This window comes from Indicator indicator, chromosome 9 (genome assembly GCF_027791375.1).
Source record: "Indicator indicator isolate 239-I01 chromosome 9, UM_Iind_1.1, whole genome shotgun sequence".
Taxonomy (NCBI): Eukaryota; Metazoa; Chordata; class Aves; order Piciformes; family Indicatoridae; genus Indicator; species Indicator indicator.
Genome location: NC_072018.1, coordinates 32,647,827 through 32,670,843, shown reverse-complemented (window position 1 = coordinate 32,670,843; position 23,017 = coordinate 32,647,827). Strand labels below are relative to the sequence as shown.

At 40.7% G+C, this 23,017-nt stretch overlaps 1 protein-coding gene across 1 annotated transcript in view; it reads right to left on the bottom strand.

Annotated features, from left to right (window-relative positions):
* Positions 1 to 23,017, bottom strand: part of PKHD1 (PKHD1 ciliary IPT domain containing fibrocystin/polyductin) — a 249,974-nt gene that overhangs the window by 85,883 nt on the left and 141,074 nt on the right. Inside the window, 3 exon segments of the mRNA XM_054383383.1 lie at positions 647 to 733; positions 17,961 to 18,079; positions 19,714 to 19,806. Coding sequence (XP_054239358.1) covers positions 647 to 733; positions 17,961 to 18,079; positions 19,714 to 19,806 — 299 coding nt within the window.

The window sequence follows — 23,017 nt, the reverse complement described above, 5'->3', positions numbered from 1 at the left end:
CAACAGTTTTGCCTAAGCAGATCTCAGAAAGAATCCACAGGCAATGCTCTAGGAAAAACCCCTTTAGGGCTTTCTGCAAAAAAACAGATGTCTAAAATATGTTGGAGGAAATTAATCCTGAAATATCTATTTCACACTGTTGATTAATGAGTTACAGTAAAGAGTTGCAGGGCTCAGGTAAGCTGCATACCAAAGATATGTCAGACCATTTTTTTTTTGGTGCCAGGAATAGCCTACAGAGCTGAAAGTCACCTTTGGATCTGAACAACAAAATGTAGGTGTCCACATCTAGGGCTGTGTGTGAACTTAGCATTTAAGCTTCCACTAGAGTTGGGGGATGCAATCAGAAGTGGGTGGAAGGTAATTCAGCTCAGTCTGAACTGGGCACATAGAGCAGAATTTGATTCTCTAAACATGAGCACCTCTTGCCATCTCAGCTGGAGCACCCCTCCTATGAAGAAAGGTTGAGAGTATTGGGGTTGTTCACTCTGGAAAAGAAAAGATTTAAAGGGGGCCTACAAGAAAAATGGGGACAATCATTTTAGCAGGGCTTTAGAGTAATACCACACATAGGAACATTAATACAAGTTACAGAAACAGGAATCAAAACTTAATATTTGGAGGCATATTTGGGCAAAATGCCACCTTTCATTGCCAGGATAAGTGTCAGTTCCCAGATATGTCCAAGATGTCTTAGGATAAGCACTGTAAATTTGCACCTGTCCATAAACCCCTGGAAAAACAAAAGCAGGAGTTCAGGTGTGAGAGGATAGGAGAACAGAACCAATGATTAAATACATGGAAATCTTTATTAAGTATGTGCCTATATTTTGTGAAAAGTGTCAAACCAGCAGATATTCTCCTTCTGAAATATAGAGTGAATGAGAGACAAATCATTAATAAAGCAAAACTGGACTCCCCAGTTCTAGAGAGACAGTCCAGAGGAAAGCTACGAGGATGATGTGGGACTTGAACATCTCTCCTGTGAAGAAAGGCTGAGGGAACTGGGGCTGTTTAGTTTGGAGAAGAGAAGGCTGAAAGGGGATCTTGTCAACATCTATAAATACCTGAGGGGTGGGTGTCAGGATGAAGGTACCAGGCTCTTTTCAGTGCCCAGTGATAGGAAAAGGAACAATGGGTACAGCTGTATTCCAACTGTGACTTCATTTATTTCACCAAGGGTAGTTTACAGTTTCAGAAGAAAATGGCCCAACACTAAACAGATACTAAGGAAGGAAAAGTAGGACAGCTTTTGCCCTGGAGAAATGTATGCAGAGTCCAGTAAAAGAGTTCAGCGTTCCTTCAAAATTAGAGATTAAATCAATTATGCAACAGAAAACTACAGCAGATGTAGAACTAAAAAATATATACATATCTGTACAAAATTAGCTGGCCTGTCATGTTCTTTTAATATTTAAAAATTACTAGTTTGGAAAAGAGAGTTGATTTTTTTGTTGTTGTTGTTTTAATCCTAAAGAAACACTCTTCTTTAAGATCATTTTAAAATTAAGTGATATCAATTAAAAAAAAAAATCACTGTTTTCCATCAGTGTCTGACTGATATCTGTGGATATATAAATTCTCTGTACAGCTTTTAAATGGGTAAAAGACAAGCAGTGCAAGACAAGAGATGTTTATGTTGATCTTACAAGGTTGTTCAGAATTGCCAGTTCTTAATCATGATGATGTTCCCTTAAAGTGGGGGACTATTATTAATTATCATTATAGACTCATTGAACACATTGGGTTGGATGGGACTTTTAAAAACCATCTACTCCAACTCCCCTGCAGGAAGCAGAGGCATCCCAGATCAGCTTTCTCAGGGCCCCATCAAGTCTGACCTTGAATGTCTCCAGGCATTGGGCTTCCACCACCTCCCTGGGCAACCTGTTCCAGTATTCCATCAACCCCATGGAAAAGAGGGTGGTGGAATTATGAATTACTGCTGATTCTATTATGGGTATTATTATTTTCCTCCTGGCTATGAAGTGTTGCAGTTTCTTCTAGTTAAGTCAGTTAAAAATAGCTCTGTGGTATATTCAATTTTCAGCTTTAATACTTCCACTTAATATTTAGTAGTTTTAAAGTATTTAACTTTAATACTATTAATACTTTAATGCTATTTTAAGTAACTTCAGTACTATTTTAAGTAACTTTGATACTATTTTAAGTATCTTTAGTACTATTTTAAATAACTTCAGTACCATTTTAAGTAACTTCAATACTATTTTAAGTAACTTTGATACTATTTCAAGTAATTTCAATACTATTTTAAGTAACTTTGATACTATTTTAAGTAACTTTGATACTATTTAAGTAACTTTGATAATATTTTAAGTAACTTCAATACTATTTAAGTAACTTCAATACTATTTTAAGTAACTTTGATATTATTTTAAGTAACTTCAATACTATTTAAGTAACTTCAATTCTATCTTAAGTAACTTTAATGGTATTTTAAGTAACTTCAATACCATTTTAAGTAAATTTAGTACTATTTTAAGTAACTTCAATACTATTTTAAGTAACTTCAATACCATTTTAAGTAACTTCAATACTATTTTAAGTAACTTTTCAGATTTAAATATCAAAGGCACATGCTTGGAAATGTGAATTCTAAAGGCTTGACCTGGAAATTATATTTTCTTTGAAACAAATCTGTATTTCTTTAAAAGAAGCCTACACTTAGTTAATAAGTGTGATTTTTAATTCTTGAAAGCATGGAAATGGGTTAAGGAATGTTACCTTTGTTCAGGAAAAATAAACAGATCAAAAATACAATCAGAGTGAGAAATGCAGAAATTATGGTAAAACTATTCACCATGTTAAATCCTCAGAAAAGAAATCAAATCATGGAAGATAATGATCACAAAAATGCTTCAGTAGCTGAAAACTGTAAATGGCACATGACACAAAAGAACACAAGACACAACTATGAGTAGAAAAACAGATTTGTTTCAAGCCCATTTAGAACAAAGCTAATCTTAACACTTGCTTATTCCCATTAATAATTCTATGGTTTTAAATCAATGGATTTCAGTGGCTTGCAAGCAAGTGCTACAGAAAAGTTAGCCCAGAAACTCATTGACTATTAAGGCAGACTTTTCAGGAAGTTAGGGATCACTCCTGATGTCTTAGAGCACTTGAAGAAAGCTAATATTGTGCCAATATTTCAAACAAAGATAAAAGTAAGAGCCCCAGGTAATTGCAGACCTGTCAACTTGACACTGATTCTAGGGGAAAAATAAATAAAAATGGAATGGCCAACTCTGAATACAATTAATAAATCATTAAAGGTAGAGGATATAATTAGTGCCAATCAACCTGGTTTTATAGAAAAAAGGTCCTGTGAAACTTCCTTGTTATCATCTTCTAATGAGATTACAGGTTTAGTTGATAAAGATAATAGCTTTGATATCAGATAATTGGCTCCTAGGCTCTTGACTTAGCAGCACAGAGCTTTGCCATTAACAAACTACATTGGTACCACACGACCATGGCACACATTAATTTACAAGCTGACTGACTAGAATGAGGGCATGGACTTAAAAAGGTCTGTTCCTGCAAGCCCTGTGGTATGCAACATATTGTCAATGACTCAAAGGAGTGTGAAGATTCTGAAAGTAAGCAGGTATAGGCAAAAAAAAGAAAACCAAAGAGATGAGCCAGCAGAGTCAGCAATAATTTGGAAGTGAAGAATTAGGAAAGAAAGTTGAGAATGTTCAAAATATAGGACAACAGGTCTTGAAAAGGAAGTGTTCTCTCTATGTATTGGTGGAGAACAAAGGGAAAAGCTGAGATGTGCACTTTGGTTTAGTCTAAATACAGCCTTGCAGAATGACTTCTGAAATGAAGGTATGGAAGCTACCTTAGCTTACTCTGAGGGAAATCTAAATAGTTAATGCTCACAAGTCACTGGGGCTGGATAAGTTTCATCACCTTAGGAAGTTCATCACCACATGGAATCCTGGCTCTTATAAGAAGTAGTTTTGTTAAAACTACCAAGGTGTTACAAACACTGAAATAATAATCTCTGTATCATGTCTGTGAGGAATCTGGGGTTTAAGTGCCTGTCCTTTGAACTTCCGATGTGAAAACTCCAGGTTACTTGCTCCAATTCACTATGGTGAACAATTTCTACCTAAGATCACAATTATCTATCCTGCACATGAAATACTGGGGGGGTGGGGGGGTGGTGGTGGTGTTATTCCCCCAACTAATATGGAGAAAACTACCCCCCAAATAAAATTGCCAGACTAGCTCAGTTTGGGATGGAAGCAAATGAAGTTCTATTTACAAGCAAATGACAATACAGAAATATGGAATACAATGAATGAGTAGAAAATATACAATATGTGTACTCTCTCTCTATTTATATATATATATTCATATTTATTTATATATATATATATATAAAACATATAAACAACACAGAAACTCCTCAGACCACCTTGGATGGATCCAGGGGACCTGTTCACCTCCTCCCCCACTCCCTCCTTCCTTCCCATTACCTCACACAGTAGTCAAAACAGAGATATCCCTGGCAAGGCCACAGGAGACAGAGAGAAAAGTTGCAAGAAGAAGTGACAGGAGAAGAATAAAGAGAGAAAGAACTGTTTATGCCTCTGCTCTATATTCCCATTAGCAATCCAATGAATTATATAGACTTTATCATTATTTTCCTTTTGCATCCAATGGTAATTTATTTTACTTTCAGTCTGTGCAGTCAGGAACTAGGCTGAAGTTCCCCTTCAAACTGTAATAAATGTTCAGCAATGTATCCCACTTAATACTCCTACTACAACTGGAAGGCTGTCCAACTTGATGAGCAGCCTGGTTGATCATAAGGTGAGGTAATAGAGCACTACTGGCAGAGAACTGGAAAAAAAGCTGATTGCAGCCAGAAGCTGGCAGAAGTGTCTTCTGAGAGGTACAAAAAAAGTCCAGAGGGACTGAAGAGAGCATATGCAGGATATGGGCAGGGCTTCCTCAAACACATACTCTTCCAGCTGGAAAGCTTATCTGGAACTTGAAGGTTTTGGTTGTCTGTCCAGGTATGACACAGAGCTGCCAGCCTGAGAACTGCTCCTGAGCAGTGTTTTGTTTAACCTGGAATATCTCAGGTATTTCTTCAGTGGATTCTTCAACCTGGATATCTGAGGTACATCTTCAGTACAGACACAGGTCAGTCAGGGTGTATGCAGCATCCTTGCAGCTTCCTGCACAGGCACTTCAGTGTTTGTGCCTTCACTGTCTGCGCCTTCACTGTCTGTCTGATGACAGATGTCATATCAAGTGGTCTCACTGCAGGTGTGTGACCTTCTGTAAAGGACATCTAAAGCTGATGCTCTTCCAGGGAATGCTGACACCACAATGCATGCACCACAGAGTGCAAGAAAAATGCCCACAGAGGATAATCCTATTTGTAAGAAGCAACTTGTGGTGCTAATGAAGTCATCACTGATCACATACTTTCCTGAAGAGGTGTGAGCTGCCTGGATTGCAAGGCAGATCTGTTAGCACAATGGTTGCAGCTGGGTCATATCCACTGGGTCTAACCTCTGGAGAGGGTGAAATACTACAAGGCGAACGCAGGAAAAACAAAAAGGGAGAGCAGAGAGGTGTGTTTTTTCTATTCAGCTTTTCACTTACTCTGCATTGCAGCCTGGATCTAGTTTGCTGTTGACTTCCAAAAACATTTTCCATTGTTTTCATATTTAGTTTTATTCCAGATGTTCTTCCAAACAATTGTTTGTTTGGTTTTTTTTTTTTTAATTTTTCCATGGCAAAACCCATTCAATTCTTTCATAGAAGAGTAGGTGTTTCCTCCCTTCTAGCCTTTCCTTTCTTTACAACATAACACTCTGCAACAGCTGCTGAATATAAGACCAAGCAAATCTCTCAGATAAGATTCCACCACTTCCACTGGCAAATGGATTTTGTTAAATATCTTGCTGTAACTATCTCCAGTATTAGATCTGTGTTTCCTGAATCCCAAACTTCTCAGACTCTAGATACCCATCTGTTTTGAAAACTGTGGCACACTGTCACCAGGAAGTCTGAAGAGTTTTTATTCATAGTCAAAACACAGCTGGATAGTCACCTAGAGTTGGTCCTCCTTCCTGAGCTGTTCCTTCATCTCTTTAGACGGCACTTTATAGAATAATATAATCATTGAGATTGGAAAAGACCTTTCAGATGATGAAGTCCAACCATTAATCCAGCACTACCAAGTGACCTCTAAACCAGGTCACTCAGCACCACATCTACATGGCTTTTAAATCCCTCCAGGCATGGTGGCTCCACCACTTCCCCAGGCAGCCTGTTCCAGGGCTTGACAAGCCTTTCAGGGAAGAAATCTCTCCTAATATCCAACCTAAACCTCTCCTGGCACATTTCTTCTTGTTCTATCACTTGTGAGAAGAGACTGACCCCAACCTCTTTATAATCTCCTTTTGAGGAGTTGTAGAGAGTGTAAAGGTCTATTGTGACCCTCCTTTATTCCAGGATGAAAAACCCAGAAGCAGCAGCCAAGAAGCCTGTAGACAAGGAGACATTACATGGGTTGCATCTTACAGGTAGTGCTGCAAATAGAAAAGATGAGAGACAAACAGCTGTGAAGTAGGAACCAGCAGTCAGAAGTGAGGTATGAATGTCCAAGGAATAAGAAGTGATCTATAGATGTCCATCTGACAGTCCTAGCACTCTCCAAATCCACAATGTGAGGTTGATAAATGTAAGACAGGGATCAATGACAGAAAGGTGGCTTTTTAAGCAGAAGGTGGAGGCCACGTGGGTGCCCACCTGGGAGTGCCAGTGATATAAAATCCCTGTAATTGGGCAACTGAGCTATGTTTCCAGGGAGAATCATACACATACATTTCCAATACCTGAAGGGATCCTACAGGAAGGCTGGAGAGAGACTTCATAAGGGTGTCTAGAAATAGGACAAGAGGGAATGGTTTTAAGATAAGGGAGAGTAAGTTCAGACTGGATCTTAGCAAGTTCTTCAGTATGAGGGAGGTGGGACTCTGGAATAGGTTGCCTAGGGAAGATGTGGATGCCTCCTCCCTGGGCATGTTCAAGGCCAGACTGGATGATGCCTTAAGCAGCTGAGTCTAACTGAGAGGCATTCCTGCCTGTGGTGGGGAGGTTGAGGTAGATGGACTCTAAGGTCCCTTCCTATGATTTAGGTTTTCTAATGCAGGTATTTCCATGTTCTCCAGCTGTCTGAACTAGCAAGGGTCACACAATACAGCACAGACTGTCATTTGCTGTACATACCTCTACCAGCCAACCCCTTTGACTGCAGCTGACTATATTGACTAGATCTCTGTTGAAACAGCCAGCTCTCATACTGATGTCCACATGTTACACCTAAATTTGGGTGTCCTAAATGTGAACCAAATCCCTTCCCTAGACTGTATAATTAGTTAAAAGATAGCAAGTGGCTTGGAAAGCATAAAAAATGTGCAAACAGAGACTGAGAGATCAGTTAAGAGGATGTAGATGGAGCAATGATCTTTTCATACAACTCCTTCTGAGATCTGGGATGAAAAATTGCTCTCAATATATCAAATGTATTGCATCTTCATACAAGTTGAATAGTGGTGCAGGGATGTTATGCAAGTGAAAGATGAAACTCTGCTCACAGCTGAAGATGATGGGCCCCACACCATAAAGGTACTGGAGAAGCTGGGAAAGATGGTCAGCTGGTGAAAATCACTTGTCCCCTAATTGTCATTCTAAGACTGAGCACTAATCATCATTAATACATGACCATTTCATGAAGTACAGTGATTTACCCCTTGGGAAGTCAATGTGGAGGTTCTTACTAGTACTGAAAAGGAGAGGAGTGGATGAATTAGAGCTCTAACTACTAGCAAGAAATGTCTGGGGTTTCATCTCCAGACAATCAAGCCATGAGCTAACAATGACCTTAGGCTTCTTGCCTCAAATTAGTGACATGACTGACAAGCAGCTATCCTGAGATATAAATAAAAAAAAAAAAGCAAAGAAGAATGTGACAAGTCAAGACTGGGATAGCTAATTGGTGAGTTCTACTACCAAAAAAAAAAAAAAAAAAAAAGGCAAAAATAGCCTGGCAGCAATGAGCAGAGGAGGACAGGGGAGTTCAGGATGAGTCCAACAGATCAATTTGTGCAAAACGAACCTCAGCAGTTCTGCAGCCTTATCAGGAGCTGAAGGCTTTGTTCAGCAGTGGCACAGGGCACTTTCTGCATGTATCATCTGTGTTTTAATGCTGACTTGTGGATTAAAATTAATGGAACTGTCCTAGCTGAAAAGCAAAAAAAAAAACTCTCTGAGATGTTGAGCTCAACAGTTTTTTCTTATTTTGACACAGGTGTGCTAATGATATTTAACAAATCCCTTAAACTCTCTGAACTTCTCCTTGTATGAACTGGAAAAACAGCGCTTTTTTTCACAACATGGCCTCACAGGGATGTAGAAATAAATGGTGTTTCCAAAATGCTGTTTCAAATATCACCATTTAAGGAGATACATAGAAAGCTTTAAGTGAAAAAGGAGGAAGCATCCTTATCTGGGAGCTGGGACTTGTAGAGAAGTAGCCAGAAAATCTCCCTGGGTCATAGAATCATAGAAGAAATTTGTTTGGAAAAGACATTTCAGATCATCAGGTTCAGCCATTGACCCAGCACTGCCAGGTCACCATTAAACCATGTCCCTCAGTACCACACTTGCAGTCTTTTAAATCCCTCCAAGGATGGTGACTTTACTGCTTCCCTGGGCAGCCTGTTCCAGCACTTGACAAAACTTTTGAGGAGGAAATTTTTACTAATATCCAATAAAAACCTCTTCTGGTGGAACTTGAGGCCATTTCCTCTTATCCTATCACTTCTTACTTGCTGGAAGAAACTGACTCCCCACCTTGCTACAACCTCTTTTCAGGGAGAGTGTGAGAAGGTCTCCCCTAAATCTCCTTTTCTCCAGGCTGAACATTCAGTTCCCTTAGCTGCTTCTCTGAAGGTTTGTGCTCTAGAACCCTCACCAGTTTCACGACACTTTTGTCACACTTGAGCAACCCTTCACAGATCTTTAATCATCTCACATCTCCCAATGATTCTGTTGGTTATAACTCACATCAGATTGTAACCATACACTGAAGAGGAACATGATGACGGGCCCAGCAGCATCAAAGGTGTTCCAAGAATTCTGATCTCCCACCTATCCCTGTGTTTTCTCATCCCAAATGAGAAAATCATCATTTTAATAAAATTAATTAGTTACATGTTGATGTTTCATAACAACTTTACACTAATTTTGTTTTCTCTATTATATATTTCCCAAGAAAGATTGGATCAGATGATCCTTGAGGTTCTTTCCAACCTAGTATTCTATGATTCTATGATATTTCCTATCATCACTCAATTCCTATATAGATATTGTCTTGTTTTAATCATCTGATCTTTGTTTTAACCGTGCCAGGGGAGGTATAGGCTGGATATTAGGAGGAAGTTCTTCACAGAGTGATTGCCCATTGGGATGTGCTGCCCAGGGAGGTGGTGGAGTTGCTGTCCCTGGAGATGTTGAAGAGAAGCCTGGATGAGGCACTTGGTGCCATGGTCTGGTTGATTGGATAGGGCTGGGTGATAGGTTGGACTGTATGATCTTGGAGGTCTCTTCCAACCTGGCTGATTCTATGATTCTATGATTCTATGATTCTATGATTCCATGATTCTATGATTCTATGATTCTATGCCAAGTGCTCTAAAGAATCTCAAAGTCCAAGTAAGATTTGATTCTAAAACTTTTCATTGTTTTCCATCAGTTTAAGTGAACAAAACATTTGGGCTCTACCAGACAGTCTTTGGCTGAGGGCATTGAATTATAAGCAATGGCATCTGACCAAAGATTGCTATGCTGAAAACTGAATATGGAGAAGTTACACAACATGGAGGACCTGAACATTTGGTTCACATGAAGTCAACCTCAGATCTTGCTCAGGCAATGCTGAATGCTGATGTCCACATCTATTAAATCTGTTTACTAAACTGTCTCATTATCTACTTTGTGTCAGGATTTCTTTAGGGTGTGGTAGAATTGGACAGATGGGCTTCAAAACCTTCCTTCAGGCATGGAACAGTCAGGATTGGACAGATGGGCTCCAAGCAGTTACCTTTAGGCCTCAAACACATGGGAAGAGGAGGGAAAAAAAAAAAAAAAAAACCAAGCCATGCACTCCCAGGTTTGCAAGCAAGCATCTCAGTCAGGGTAAATGTGGGAAACTTGCAGAGTCTCTAACCACCAACCATCCCCAAGCTGAAACAAGAGCAAGGATAGCTCTGCAAAAGATGCTGGCCTGTGATTCAACAGCTGCAAATACCTGTTTGGCTTTTAATATCATTACTAGTCACAGATGTGCTGGAGGGGAGTTTGTGCAGCAAAGAAATGCCTCAATGCTTTTTTAATCAGTGTTTTAGCAATGAACACATGCTTTTTCTTAAAACCAATATGAACCCATATTTAAACTACAAAAGATTCTAAGAAATAACTGGGACTCTTTTAAGTATAGATATATGTATTAACCTCCCAGATTAAGCTTCTTCCAAAATATTAAAAAAAAAAAACCAAACCCAAAACAAACATAAGGCAGCAAAATAAATCTTTTGGCTGGTACTGTATTAACTAAACAGTCCCTGGAGATTAACAACAAACAAATATTGGAGCAGACTTCCTCAGGAGGTGATTACACAAACAAATTCTCCTTTTAAAGTTCATGAAACCAATCTTGAGAAAGGTCAAGCAGTGATCAACAATGTGATCCCAGCGTCCTAAGGATTCCTGTAAGTAAATACAATGCCTGGCTTTAGGAACTTTGATATTTAAAAGGAATTACGTGAGTAATTACTTCTGTGTGGAAAAACACTGGTCCTATCTGTTGCAAATTATGTGGAACAGCCCCAGTGACATTGGGAACTCTGAAATCACCAGAAGTAGGGAGGAGGTGGTACGTCTCTGAAGTCCTAGCGTTCACCTGTACAGAAAGTTAAGAGGAACAAATGTGCTGAATCCAGCTGTGCCAGTTTCATGCCACAGCTGGATCGCCAGCCACTCTGGGGATTCTCTGTGACTGTTCATGTTGACTTTAAATACTCTCATGTCACCTGGAAACTTTCTTACTAATGCTCACAAACACAAGGCACTACCTGAACACTAAGGTAGATCCTGCCCTGAGGAATTAATCTCCTAAAGCAACCCACTATGAAGTAGGGAGGACTTAACACTAGGGAGGACCACAAGGATGACCACCCCTACTATGAAGAAAAGACGAGAGTTCGTGCCATTTGGCCTGAAGAAGAAAAGGCTGGAGAGAGACCTTTTTGCAACCTTTCCTGAAAAAAGGGGGCCTATCAGAAAGAGGAAGGCAGAATTTTTAGCAGGGCCTTTTGTAACAGGACAAGGAGTGGCAGTTTTAAATGAAAAGAGGGGAGGTTTACATAGATAGAAGGAAGAAAATTCATGCATTGAGGTGAAACACCTGCACAGGCTGCCCAGAGAAGCAGCAGAATCCTCAGCCCTAGGAACATTCCAGATCAGCATGGATGGGACCCTGTGCAATCTGTTCTAGGTGAAGATGTTCCAGCTCATTGCCATGGATTTGAACTGGCTGACCCTCAAAGGTCCGTTCCCACCCAAACCTGCCTGCTGATGAGAAGTGGTGAATAAATTTCCAGGCTTGCTTTTTTTGTGCACATAGCTTTTGCTTTACCTATTAATCTGTCTTTATCTCAAACCACAGGTTTTCTCACTTTTACCCCTCCTTCTCTTCCCCATCCTACTGAGGAGGGGAATGAGCAAGAATCATAGAATCAGTCAGGGTTGGAAGGGACCACAAGGATCATCTAGTTCCAACTCCCCTGCCATGGGCATGGACACCTCACACTACATCAGGCTGGCCAGAGCCTCATCCAGCCTGGCTGCAAACACCTCCAGGGATGGAGGTGATGACCAAAGCAATGAGCCAGGACTAAGGTAAGCTGTATCCAGACAGCATTTTTCCCTCACAATGTGTATGAGAACACGATTAACAGAAGTGAAAAAAATCCACCATGTCAGACAGGTTCTTCTTGGCACAAAGGGCCTGTGAGTCACCACTTTTGATAACAGCAGTGGTCAGGGTGACAAGCTGAAGCCTCACACCATAGCCTACCTCCAGTGAGACCCTGTCATTGCTTTTCCCTCTCTGCAGTTTGGCTTTGCTCTCTCTCAGGTTTGGTGTATAAAAGCCCTTCCTTCTTCCTCATTAATCAAGAGGAAAGGTTTGCTTACATCAACACAATCTGCAGGAAGCTGAACTTCAATTCTGTATTCCCAGGATTACTCCTTCACTATTAATAAATTAGTTAACAGTGACCAGAGGAAGCACCATTCCCCCAAATCCTCAATGACAACACAATGAGCATATTTTTGTATTGTACAATCATAGAATCATTTTGGTTGGAAGAGACCTTGGAGATCATCAGGTCTAACTGTTTACCCAGCAAGTCACCACATGCCAAATCACCACATAGAATCAGGAGTTTACTGAAACCATTAAGTAGAAAGACTCAAGATTTTTCCAAGTCCTGTTTGCAGGAAATATAACAAAACTCTACATGAAGTACACTCAGAAATGGACTGGGAAAAAAAATGAGTAGACTGTCTTTCATAATAGCATTTCCTGGGTTTTGACTGTGTGGATTTGTATCATAGAATCAAAGAATCAGCCAGGTTGGAAGAGACTTCCAAGGTCATCCAGTCCAACCTATCACCCAGCCCTAAGCAATCAACTAGACCATGGCACCAAGTGCCTCATCCAGGCTTCTCTTGAACATCTCCAGGGATGGTGACTCCACCACCTCCCTGGGCAGCACATTCCAATGGGCAATCACTCCCTCTGTGAAGAACTTCCTCCTAACATCCAGCCTATATCTCCCCTGGCACAACTTGAGACTGTGCCCCCCCATTCTGCTGCTGGTTGCCTGGGAGAAGAGAACCAGCAGCTGAACGAGGGGACGCAGTCTCAAGTTGTAGCCCTGAAGTTTCACACTTTCAAGGAAGAGGAAACTTCTGCATTTCTGCATGGTCCAAGGTCCTGGCTTGGCTTGAAGATTTTTTTCTCTCTTCCACATACATATTCCTACTTTCTTCCTGTAACTCAACCATCCCACCTCTTCTTTTCCGTTCTTTCTTTTTTTCCCCCCCCCCTTTCTCTCTGAAGATCAGCAAGGAACACTCTGAAAGCCCAGGACCTCTGTTCTCAAGGACTACACCAAGTACTGCAGCAACTCAGTTACTTTGAACACCTCCTCTCAAAAGATATTCCCTCCATCCTTGGGTTGAATCATCTTTCAAGCAAGCAACATTTTCACATGATTCAGATGCAATAAGTCTCTATGGAGCAAGTGCAAAATCTCATTCTGTTAGTTACATGATATGTTTTTACAGGCATGAAGAAACTTCTGTCTATACTCTCTTTACAGGACAGGTATGGTCCTATGCCTTGCAGAGCTAAGAAGTGAAGGCACAGTGTGTCAGGACATGAAAGAGAGAGGTGAGTAAAGGAGAAGATACTTTTAAAATGATACCTCCCTGACAGGAGACTCTAGTTTGTGAAATCACAGCTCAAGAATGTGGCAAAAAGCTGCAGCAGATAAAGGCCCTGAGTATATTCATCAAACAGAGACTGAAACATCTTTACAAGGGAAAGAAGAAGTGCTCCTAGGCATACCATTTAGAAGTCAAGTTTCAGCCTAGAACAGATATTTTTGCTGAGTTGCACATCTTTCTAAAACAGGATGTCTAAAGGAAATGCTGACTGCTCTGTATCTGCAGCATCATGTATGCAAGCCCTGAAACACAGGACTGAGAAATTCCCCCTTTCACAGACGTCTCTGCAAACCTCTGCTTTCCTCTGTTTCAATGCACAGCACTCTGGGGTGTGATGCTTGGGGTGTGAAGTTCTCAGAGGGTGAAATGTTACTCTGGAGAAACAACAGAATACTCCCTTGAGATAAAAAAGAAGAAAGAAAAAAAAAAAAAGTCCTTTTATGCATGAGGAGAAAAGCAAACAGATTCAAAGGAGGTGTCCTTGCAGAACATATTCATTTATGTAGTAGAGGGAGATGATGACTAAGCAGTTAAAATCATAAACTTTAGGTCAGCAAGCTCAAGGGATTTACCTTCAAAGGCAAACAAGCTAGAGTTATTTGGCTCCTATGAAGACTTTAATACAATGGCAAGCAGCCACTTCCAGCAAACCATAGCCTGAGCCTGAAAACAGGGCTAGGTTTCATTATACACAGACTTTCTTCAGACAAAAGCTCACAGGTATGCTGCAGTCTCAACGTTCAGATGTACAATACTGAGAAGTTGCTAATGACTCCAGCAATGACACAAAATGCCTTTGATCAACCACATTGCTGTATAAAACACCATAGCATGCCACTGAATGAAAATCAGGCACAACAGAAGAGCTATTATCCGAGATACAGTACTGCAGCATTCATCTCTTCAAACAGAAGAAGTTCAAAGAAAGTCAAAATCAGAAAATGAATAACAGAGAGAATTCCACCATTGGAAAAAAAAAAAAGAGGGGGGGAGGAAAGAAGAGAAAAATTGCCAGAGGCTACATGATATCATATCAATAGCCTTCAAAACAGTCATTCCATTGCCTGGAATTATAACATGTTCTTCTTCCACCCAGACAACGCAGCATCAGGAGTGTTTCACAACTGAAAACCATAAACCAAAGCCCTGAAAATCCAAGGGCTTGAGAAGCTAATGCCACTGCTGGCTGCCACAATGGCATGACTAAACTCACCCAGCTTGCTTTTCAAGCTTGTGTGACCACTGAAGCCTGATGCGTGTCAGAGGTCCTTGTGGGATGGCCACGGCTCTGGAGGATGAAGCTCCAGAGATAAAAGCAAAAATTGTTGCAGCCTGAGCTAAAGATTTCCAGCTGGTGCTGGAAGACATTTCTATCCACGATGGAGTGAGGCACTGAGTGGGCTTGTAACACATCAACATTAAAAATCACCTTAATGTGAGGGACTCACCTCTGTTGTAAGTGAAATTCATCCTTGTTCAAAGAAGCCTATGAACAACTGAAGTCTCACCAATGCTTTCAAAACAAGGCAAAATATGGAAGAGAATCATAGACACATGGTATATTTTGGGTTGGAAGGGACCTTTAAAGGTCATCCAGTCCAATCCCCCTGCAGTCATCTGGTCCAATCCCCCTGAAGATGTTCAGGGATACCTTCAGCTAGAGCAGGTTGCTCAGAGTCCTATCCAGCCTGACCTGGAATATTCCTAAGGTTAAGGCTTCTACCCCCTATCTGGGCAACCTGTGCCAGAGTTTCACCTCAGTGTAAAAAGTGTATCCCTTCTACCTAATCTAAATCTCCCCTCTTAGTTTAAAGCCATTACCCCTTGTTCTATTGCAACAGGCCATGCTGAAATGATTCACCTTTCTTACAGGTCCCTCAATTGCTGAAAGGCTGCAATAAGGTCCCTAGAGCCTTCTCTTCTCTAGTCATAACTTGGTACACAATCTCAATTTCCAAGCCCCCGAAAAAGCAGTCTCTAGATGTCAAGCAGACACCAAGCAGCAACACACTAACCTGTTTTTTAATAGGAAGGTTTTCCTAATAAAGGTGCTTTCCAGCTTTTCAATCTTTCCTGAATCCAGCCCATGAGGCAGCACTAGTGATGCAATTTTGCTTATGCTGAAGCCTTCATTAACTAAGCTTAGGCAGTGTCACAGCTCTTCAGTGAACTTTGGGAATCTGCATTCATTCAGAGATTTCAGCAGTGTCAGGCCCTGAAGAAGTCTTCCCCTGCACTTTTTCACAGTAGAAATGAGCACTAAATATCTCTTATTTGTTTTTATAAGACTCTAAAATTGTTCTTTGCTGGCTGAAAGGACTTATCCAATAATGCATAGCATACCAAAAGTAGGCCCATGGCTTGGCTTTCAACATGAAAATCATTATGGATGGCTCCCAGAAGAGAATTCTAAGTAATAAAAGACAGTGAATAGTGAGACACAGCTGCACCTTGTCAGGAGTGAATATTTGGTGTGTGCAGCACTGCAAATTTTGGGTGGTTTGCAGAATTGTTCTTGTGAGAGCAAACTCACTTTTCTGTGGCCATCTGGAGTCATTCTGAATTTAGCAGTGGAAATGGGAAGGGAAACATCCATAAAATGCTGCAGTTAAGCACACATTATAAAATTGTCAATTTCATTTTACATTTTGGATCCAAGCAAGGGTTTGACTTTCTTGGAACTGGAAGCTCATGTAGGCACCTGCGACAGCAAATGAAAGTATCACAAATGGACAAAAAATTCATCTTGCCTAAAAACATTTTAGGTGGCTTCATTTGAGCAACCCTTCCAGTGCCGTTATCACACCAATGACTGGGACTCCAATTTAAGACCCTGCATTCTCTTGACTTCTGCTGTCACTAAGTGTTCCCACCCCTCCAAACCAGAGGAGAAAGCAGAGGGAGGATGATCAGAAAAGGCAGGCATGCAACAGAGCAGTTCTCTCTCACAATGTATTGGGTGATAAACTACCTGTATTCGTGCTTCTGTTCATGTTTTTGGGCTAATATTGAAGGAAAATTCCAGAAAGGCACTGGAGAAGAGAACAGTTTCTGCACATTAACTAGACCTATGGTAGTGATGAGAGATTTTGATCACTGATAGGAAGAAGACAGTTGCAGACCATGGCTCACCACCAGTCCTATGCAGGCAGTGCCTTTCTACTTATTCTTTGCCTCTTCCATTTTCATCCATGAAGCATTTTGTTGTGGCCTTGCTGTTCAGTTAAGCTCCTCTGAAGAGCAGAGGCAGCTTTGTTGTATAGTGCAGAGCTCCCTGCTCTAAGCAGCTGGACACAGTGATTCAGAACTGGGAACTCCCAGGATCTCATCCTGCTGCTCAATCACCAGCTTGGGTTCTGGTCTCTGTGTTGTGTTGTCCTGACTCCTGAATTCTTCACAGTCAGAGAACATACCTGTCCGTGGTAAAACAGATTATGTCTAATAGTCTACTCCCAACCAGTAGGTACCAAAGAGCCTCTATTCCATACCTAGCAGCACAATGCAGACATTCCTCAGTTAAGTTGACCAAACCAGCATCACTCTAAATTTGTGAGATGTTAGCTCTGACCCCAAAGGCTGTGTGGTCATGCTGCACAGTGCCAGGTCTGAACTAATGAGCTTTGCCTCTCAGGAGAGCTAATTAATTCTGGTACACCAGCATGCTGGGGCAGCAATATTGTTTTCAATCCTAGAACTAGATCAGTTAGGCTCAGTTGTGGGCAGAAAAGTGCAATGCTTCAGGCATAGCTTAGTCATGCAGGGATTTGTGGTATGTGACAAAAAAGTCCTGGTCAGTATCTCGTGTGGAACCTAAAATGAGCTATTTTATCAAGAGGATTACACTTACTTTCATAGGAATTATAAAGTAGTTTGATCTCCTCCTATGACAAGATGACACTTAGTGGATGAGGGAAAGGGTGGGAATGTTGTTTGCCTGAACTTTAGCAAGGTATTTGACACTGTCTCCCACAGCATCTTCCCAGAGAAACTTGCTGTACATGGCTTGGATGGGTAAACATTTCACTGGTTGACACAGAGAGGCTGTGCAGTCTTCTCCAGGGACTTTCAAAACCTGTCTGGAAACACTCCTGTGTGACCTACCCTAGGTGATACTGCTTCAGCAGGCAAGTTGGACTTCATGATCTCCAGAAGTCTCTTCCAACCACTACCATTCTATGATTCTATGAATTACCCTTTCATAGTTGAGGCATTACAATTTGAGATTTCAATGTTACAGGAAAAAAAATGTACACACTAGGAGCCCAAGGTGCCACATAAATATACATCCTGCTGTCAGCAGACTCCAGAACCACTAGAGAAATTAATACCTTTCTGTCCTTCCTCAGTAGGTAAGATGATGACATCTTCTCCAAGGCCTGAAATGCTGTGGTTAGATCCACCCCAGCCTTTCTCCACATCACTCAAGGTCTCTGTGTGTGACCAAGACAGAAGGAACTACAAAATAGGGCATAAAAGGATAGAATTATCATTTTCAGTAGCTGGAAGAACTATCATTTCTTTAATAGTCCAGCATCTTTGGTGTTAACATCCTCCTTCTGTCAGTGATGAAGAAACACTTACTGCATTTTGTTATCTCCCATGCTTAATGGAAACTGCTTGATGGGGTTAAAAAAAAAAGATCTCTCCCAGGACCATATTTTCATCGTTAAGGGACTGGAAAAACAAAAATAAAAACAATTAAAAATTTTTGCGATCCACCAAAAGCTAAACAAATCTTGAAGCTTTTAATACTCAGCTTGTGAATACACTTCACAAGCAGCTGCTACACTATTTTAATTTCTGCAATCCAAAATCCTGATCATTTTGAACGTAAAATTAAGATGATCAAATGAAAATAAAAGCCAGTCACCTGTGGCTTGGTGGCAAAACCAGATGATGAGAACGCTAACTAATCCTACTATGAAGTGCCAACTCCTAACACATTTTTTCTTCCCCAGTGCTCTATAAAGCAGATTGAAATCCCAGGGTATTGCAATTCCCATACTTTCCAAAGTATTAAAACATTCCAAGCTTGTTAGCCCTCAGAAAATCAGAGGTCTTCCCATTAAAAGGGTTAATTAAGATCTGCACTGGAAAAGTAACTTGACTGAGACACATGGCAACTCCTGCTCATTCCCCAAAGTTACATTTTTTAGCTCAAACCAAAAGGAAATTCCTGAACCTTAGCATCAGGAAAATATTGGGAGAAATTAAGTTCATGAAATGTAGGTGCTTCACTTGCACTTGTATTTTAGAGAGCTAATGAGCCAGTCTTCATAAGTTAATTGCCAAAGTTTATTCTGCCATCAAGAGTGGAAGAAAAGCCTTCCAGGGGAAATCCTGCCCACTAAGTTTAGTAAGCCCTGAACTAATGCAGGCAGGGCCTCCCTCTGGAGGCCTCTGCAAGCAGCTACCTCTGTCCTAGCACTGCAAAGGAAATTCTGACATGCTTTTCCTTCTTCATTAGGAACTGAAAACACGAGAACAAGCTCATGCCCAAGTACTGTAGCTAGATCCAGCTCAGTAATATTGCGAGGCAGGAAAACCTTCCTTTGCCAGCACAGAGAAATTAAACCCAGTGGAGCTTCTTAAGGCTGGATCTGTCTTTCCACCACTTGTTTGTTCAGGGCGAAATACTCTCCAAAAAGGTCTCTCAATCCCATTGCCAGAAAAGTGATCATTGTAGTTAATACATAGCAAGGCAGCCATGCAACTGAGACTTTGGAGGTCTCCCTTCTCTCTTGTGCATATTCTTCTGTCTGATTCTACAAGTACCTGTGCAGTAATGTCAAGCTATTACCCTAGGATGACTATGGAGCACTAAAATACACTCTAGTCTTATATTCTCCATGACCTTTCTGATCTGCTATGGTATTTCTTAGCAAAAGTTTATAGTCTTTTATACTGTGGAATCAGGCATTTATCTTGAGCAGTGGTAGACATGGCTCAGTGAAATGCTTAAATGAATGCCAGGAACCCCTCTTGGGTTGATAAATGTACAAAATACTGAGGTGAAAACTAGCAGTCAAGTCCTGAAAAAGCAGTAAAAAATATTATGTTACTCCTAAGCCAAGCCTTTCACAAACAGATTATCACTCACCTGGGGTAGGTAAAACCACACTTCCCTTCTCTTTCAGTGTGATCTGAATTAAATCAGCTCCTGTGACTGAATACAGAGATTTTTAGGGGGTTACAGCAAGGCCTTATAAATTAACACACACAAACAAATCTTAGTAAACCAATTGCTATATGTGATTTTCAGATAAGATTTTCACAGAATCATAGACTCACAGAATGTTAGGGGCTGGAAGGGACCTTGAAAGATCATGCAGTCCAACCCCCCTGCCAGAGCAGGATCAGCTAGAGTAGATCACTCAGGAATGCATTCAGGTGGGTTTTGAATATCTCCAGAGAAGGAGACTCCACAACTACCCTGGGTAGCCTGTTCCAGTGCTCCATCACCCTCACAGTGAAAAACTTTTTTCTCACGTGTACATGGAGCTTCCTATGCCTAAACTTCCACCCATTGGCTCTTTTTCTGTCCTTCACATTTCTAACAAAGAGATGTTTGGGTTTTTTTTAAAGCAACCATACATGTTTTCCAAGCCTTTTTTTTTTTTTTTTGTAGTTTGAGAAAGAATTAAACAAACACATTTTAATTTACAGATATAGAGGGTCTCAAGACAACTCATTAGAAACAGCTAAAAGAAAACATTCAACAATCAGAAAGTCTAGGCTGGAACACGAATCTCATTTATCCCACTACAAATCCAGAGCAATATCACAGCATTGAATGCATAAAGCATTAACTGGCTCAAACAGCAAATTACGCCTTTTGTTTTGTAGTTTGGTTCTCATTTTATATTATTGTATTTTATTTGTCCTTCTAAATCTGGTATCTGAAAGGGATGCTTTAATTAGTCAGACTTTATAGACTGAAAACAGGGACCCTGTGTTCTCTACTGTGAAAAGAGGTCATAAGCAATTATCACAGTTGTAACCTTTGTGCCACTATATTGTCAGCAGGAGAAGGGCCAGGATAATTCAAATCAAACTAAGAGGAGTAAGAGAAAACTGCTTTCAGACCCAGCTAAAAGGCTGCCTCCTCTTCATCTCCAGTGGGATATAAAGGCACTTCCTTTCAGTCACCAGACTGGAACAACCATAGGTTAAAATAGAAACACTCTGACAAACATAAATCTTCTTTCCACTATCCAACCCCTTACAGTGACCCTAAAATGTCATTGGAGGATTTTTTTTGGGGGGGTAGAATAAATGAAGCATAAATGAAGCCATTGTCTGAACTTCCCTCAATTCCACAACACATCAGGAACTTTCCTATGTGTGCCTCAGCCCACCAAGGGGATTTCTTGCCATATTGTAATTTACTTATTTTATCTTTAAACAAGTCTCTGTCCTTTTAAATTGTGAGAACCCTCCTTCCCTACCTCCCTCCTTTTCTCCCAGTGCAACTGAGCAAATTTAAAATAACTGAGGTTCATTAATTTTAAGTGTTCAATAAATTAGTATGAATAATCAAAAAACTTGATTCTTTCTTATAATTACTATTTGATGTCAGTTGAAAGCACTCCATTGAGTTGGCAGCATATGCTCCAATGCCAAATGAGGCTTCCATAATTAAATAGAAACTGATTCCATAAGGTTCTTTCTCATGTCTGATTAATTAGTAATCAGGTGCCTCAGCCCTGTTCTTCAGTGACACCTTCTTTCCCAACAGTAGCTGTGATCTGATCTGTAGATCAGTCAAGTCAATCTGCCCTAAATCATCACAGAGAGCTCAAATTGTCTTTGGGTCGCCACAAGGTGAACTTCTGAGGAGAAAGAGTGACATGAAGATGCTAATTCAAAGTCTTTGACAAAGAGTTTGTGTGGCTTTCAGACAATACTCTTCTATGGTACTTTTGTGGTTCTGGTGGACTTCCTTCTCACTTATAGCAGAGCAAATCAAGAGTCAAAGGTGTTACATCCGTCTTCAGAAAAGGAGAGAACCAAGGACTGACACATTTTTTTTTTAAAGAAATATGTTTTGTCAGATCTGTTAGAGGAGTTTTTGCTTAATTTTGCAGACACTACAGTGCAATTATCTAATTGAAGTTGTTTGTACTGTTCAGAGAAAAGCAGTTTTAATTAAATCCTGAGAGGACAAAAAAATTTCATCAGGATGCTTTATAGACCTGATTAAGGTGTTCAGTCCCCTTACGCAGTGAAGAAAGGAATCATTAAGACTAAACTAAGCCCAGTCACATCCAGATTCAAGGAAAGGATAAAAGTTTCTTGTATTTGAAGGGTCATCCAACCACAGAGGATGGCAATTCTAACCATTATATGTCATTTATACCATCCACATGAGCTCTCCACCTCCCTGCAACTTGCATAATAATTATGTCAATGGGGTGTAAAGTGCAGCAGTTGTGAATTAATAGTATTTTGTTGCCAATCCCCACACATACTCCTAAAAACTAGTCAAAACAGGAGAGATATAAACCTTGGGATTAATTGGGACTACAGTAACTTTAGTCATAAAATCAGAGAATTCTTCAGTTGGGAAAAGTCCTTAAAGGTCATCAAATCCAACTTTACCCAGCACTGCTCCAGGTAACCACTAGGCACCACACCTACATGGCTTTTAAATTCTTCCAGGGATGGTGACTTCACCACTTCCCTGGGAAGTCTGTTCCAGGGCTTGACAATCCTTTCAGGGAAGAAATTTTTCCTAATGTCCAACCTAAACCTCCACTGGTGCAACTTGAGGCCATTTCCTCTTGTCCTGTTCCTTGTTTCTTGAGAGAAGAGATCAGCCCCAACCTCACTACAATCTCCTTTCAGGTAGTTGTGGAGAGTGATGCCTCACCCAGGCTCCATTTCTCCAGGCTGAACAATCCCAGTTCCCTCAGCTGCTCCAAATAAGATTGGTCCTCTAGACTATTCATCAGCTTAGTTGCCTTTGGACAAGCTCCAGCACCTCAATGTCCTTCTTGCAGTGAGAGGCTCAAAACTGAACCCAGTATTTGAGGTACGGGCCCACCAGTGCAGGATGCAGGAGGACCAATCTCTGCCCTATACCTGCTTCTCACTTTGTTCCTGATCCAGACCAGGATGCTGTTGGCCTTCTTGGCCACCTGAGCACACTTCTGACTCAATTTCATCTGGCTGTTGATCAACACCCCCAGGTCCTTTTCTGCCTGGCAGCTTTCCAGCCATTCTTCCCCAAGCCTGTAACGTTGCATGGGGTTGTTTTGACCCAAGTGGAGGACTCAGCACTTGGCCTTCTGGTTTTGTTTTGCTGCAACTATGTTGTTGTTGTTTCTGTACAGGACAGGAAGAGATATAGGCAATACAGTCCAAAGATGTCATTAGTAAACAT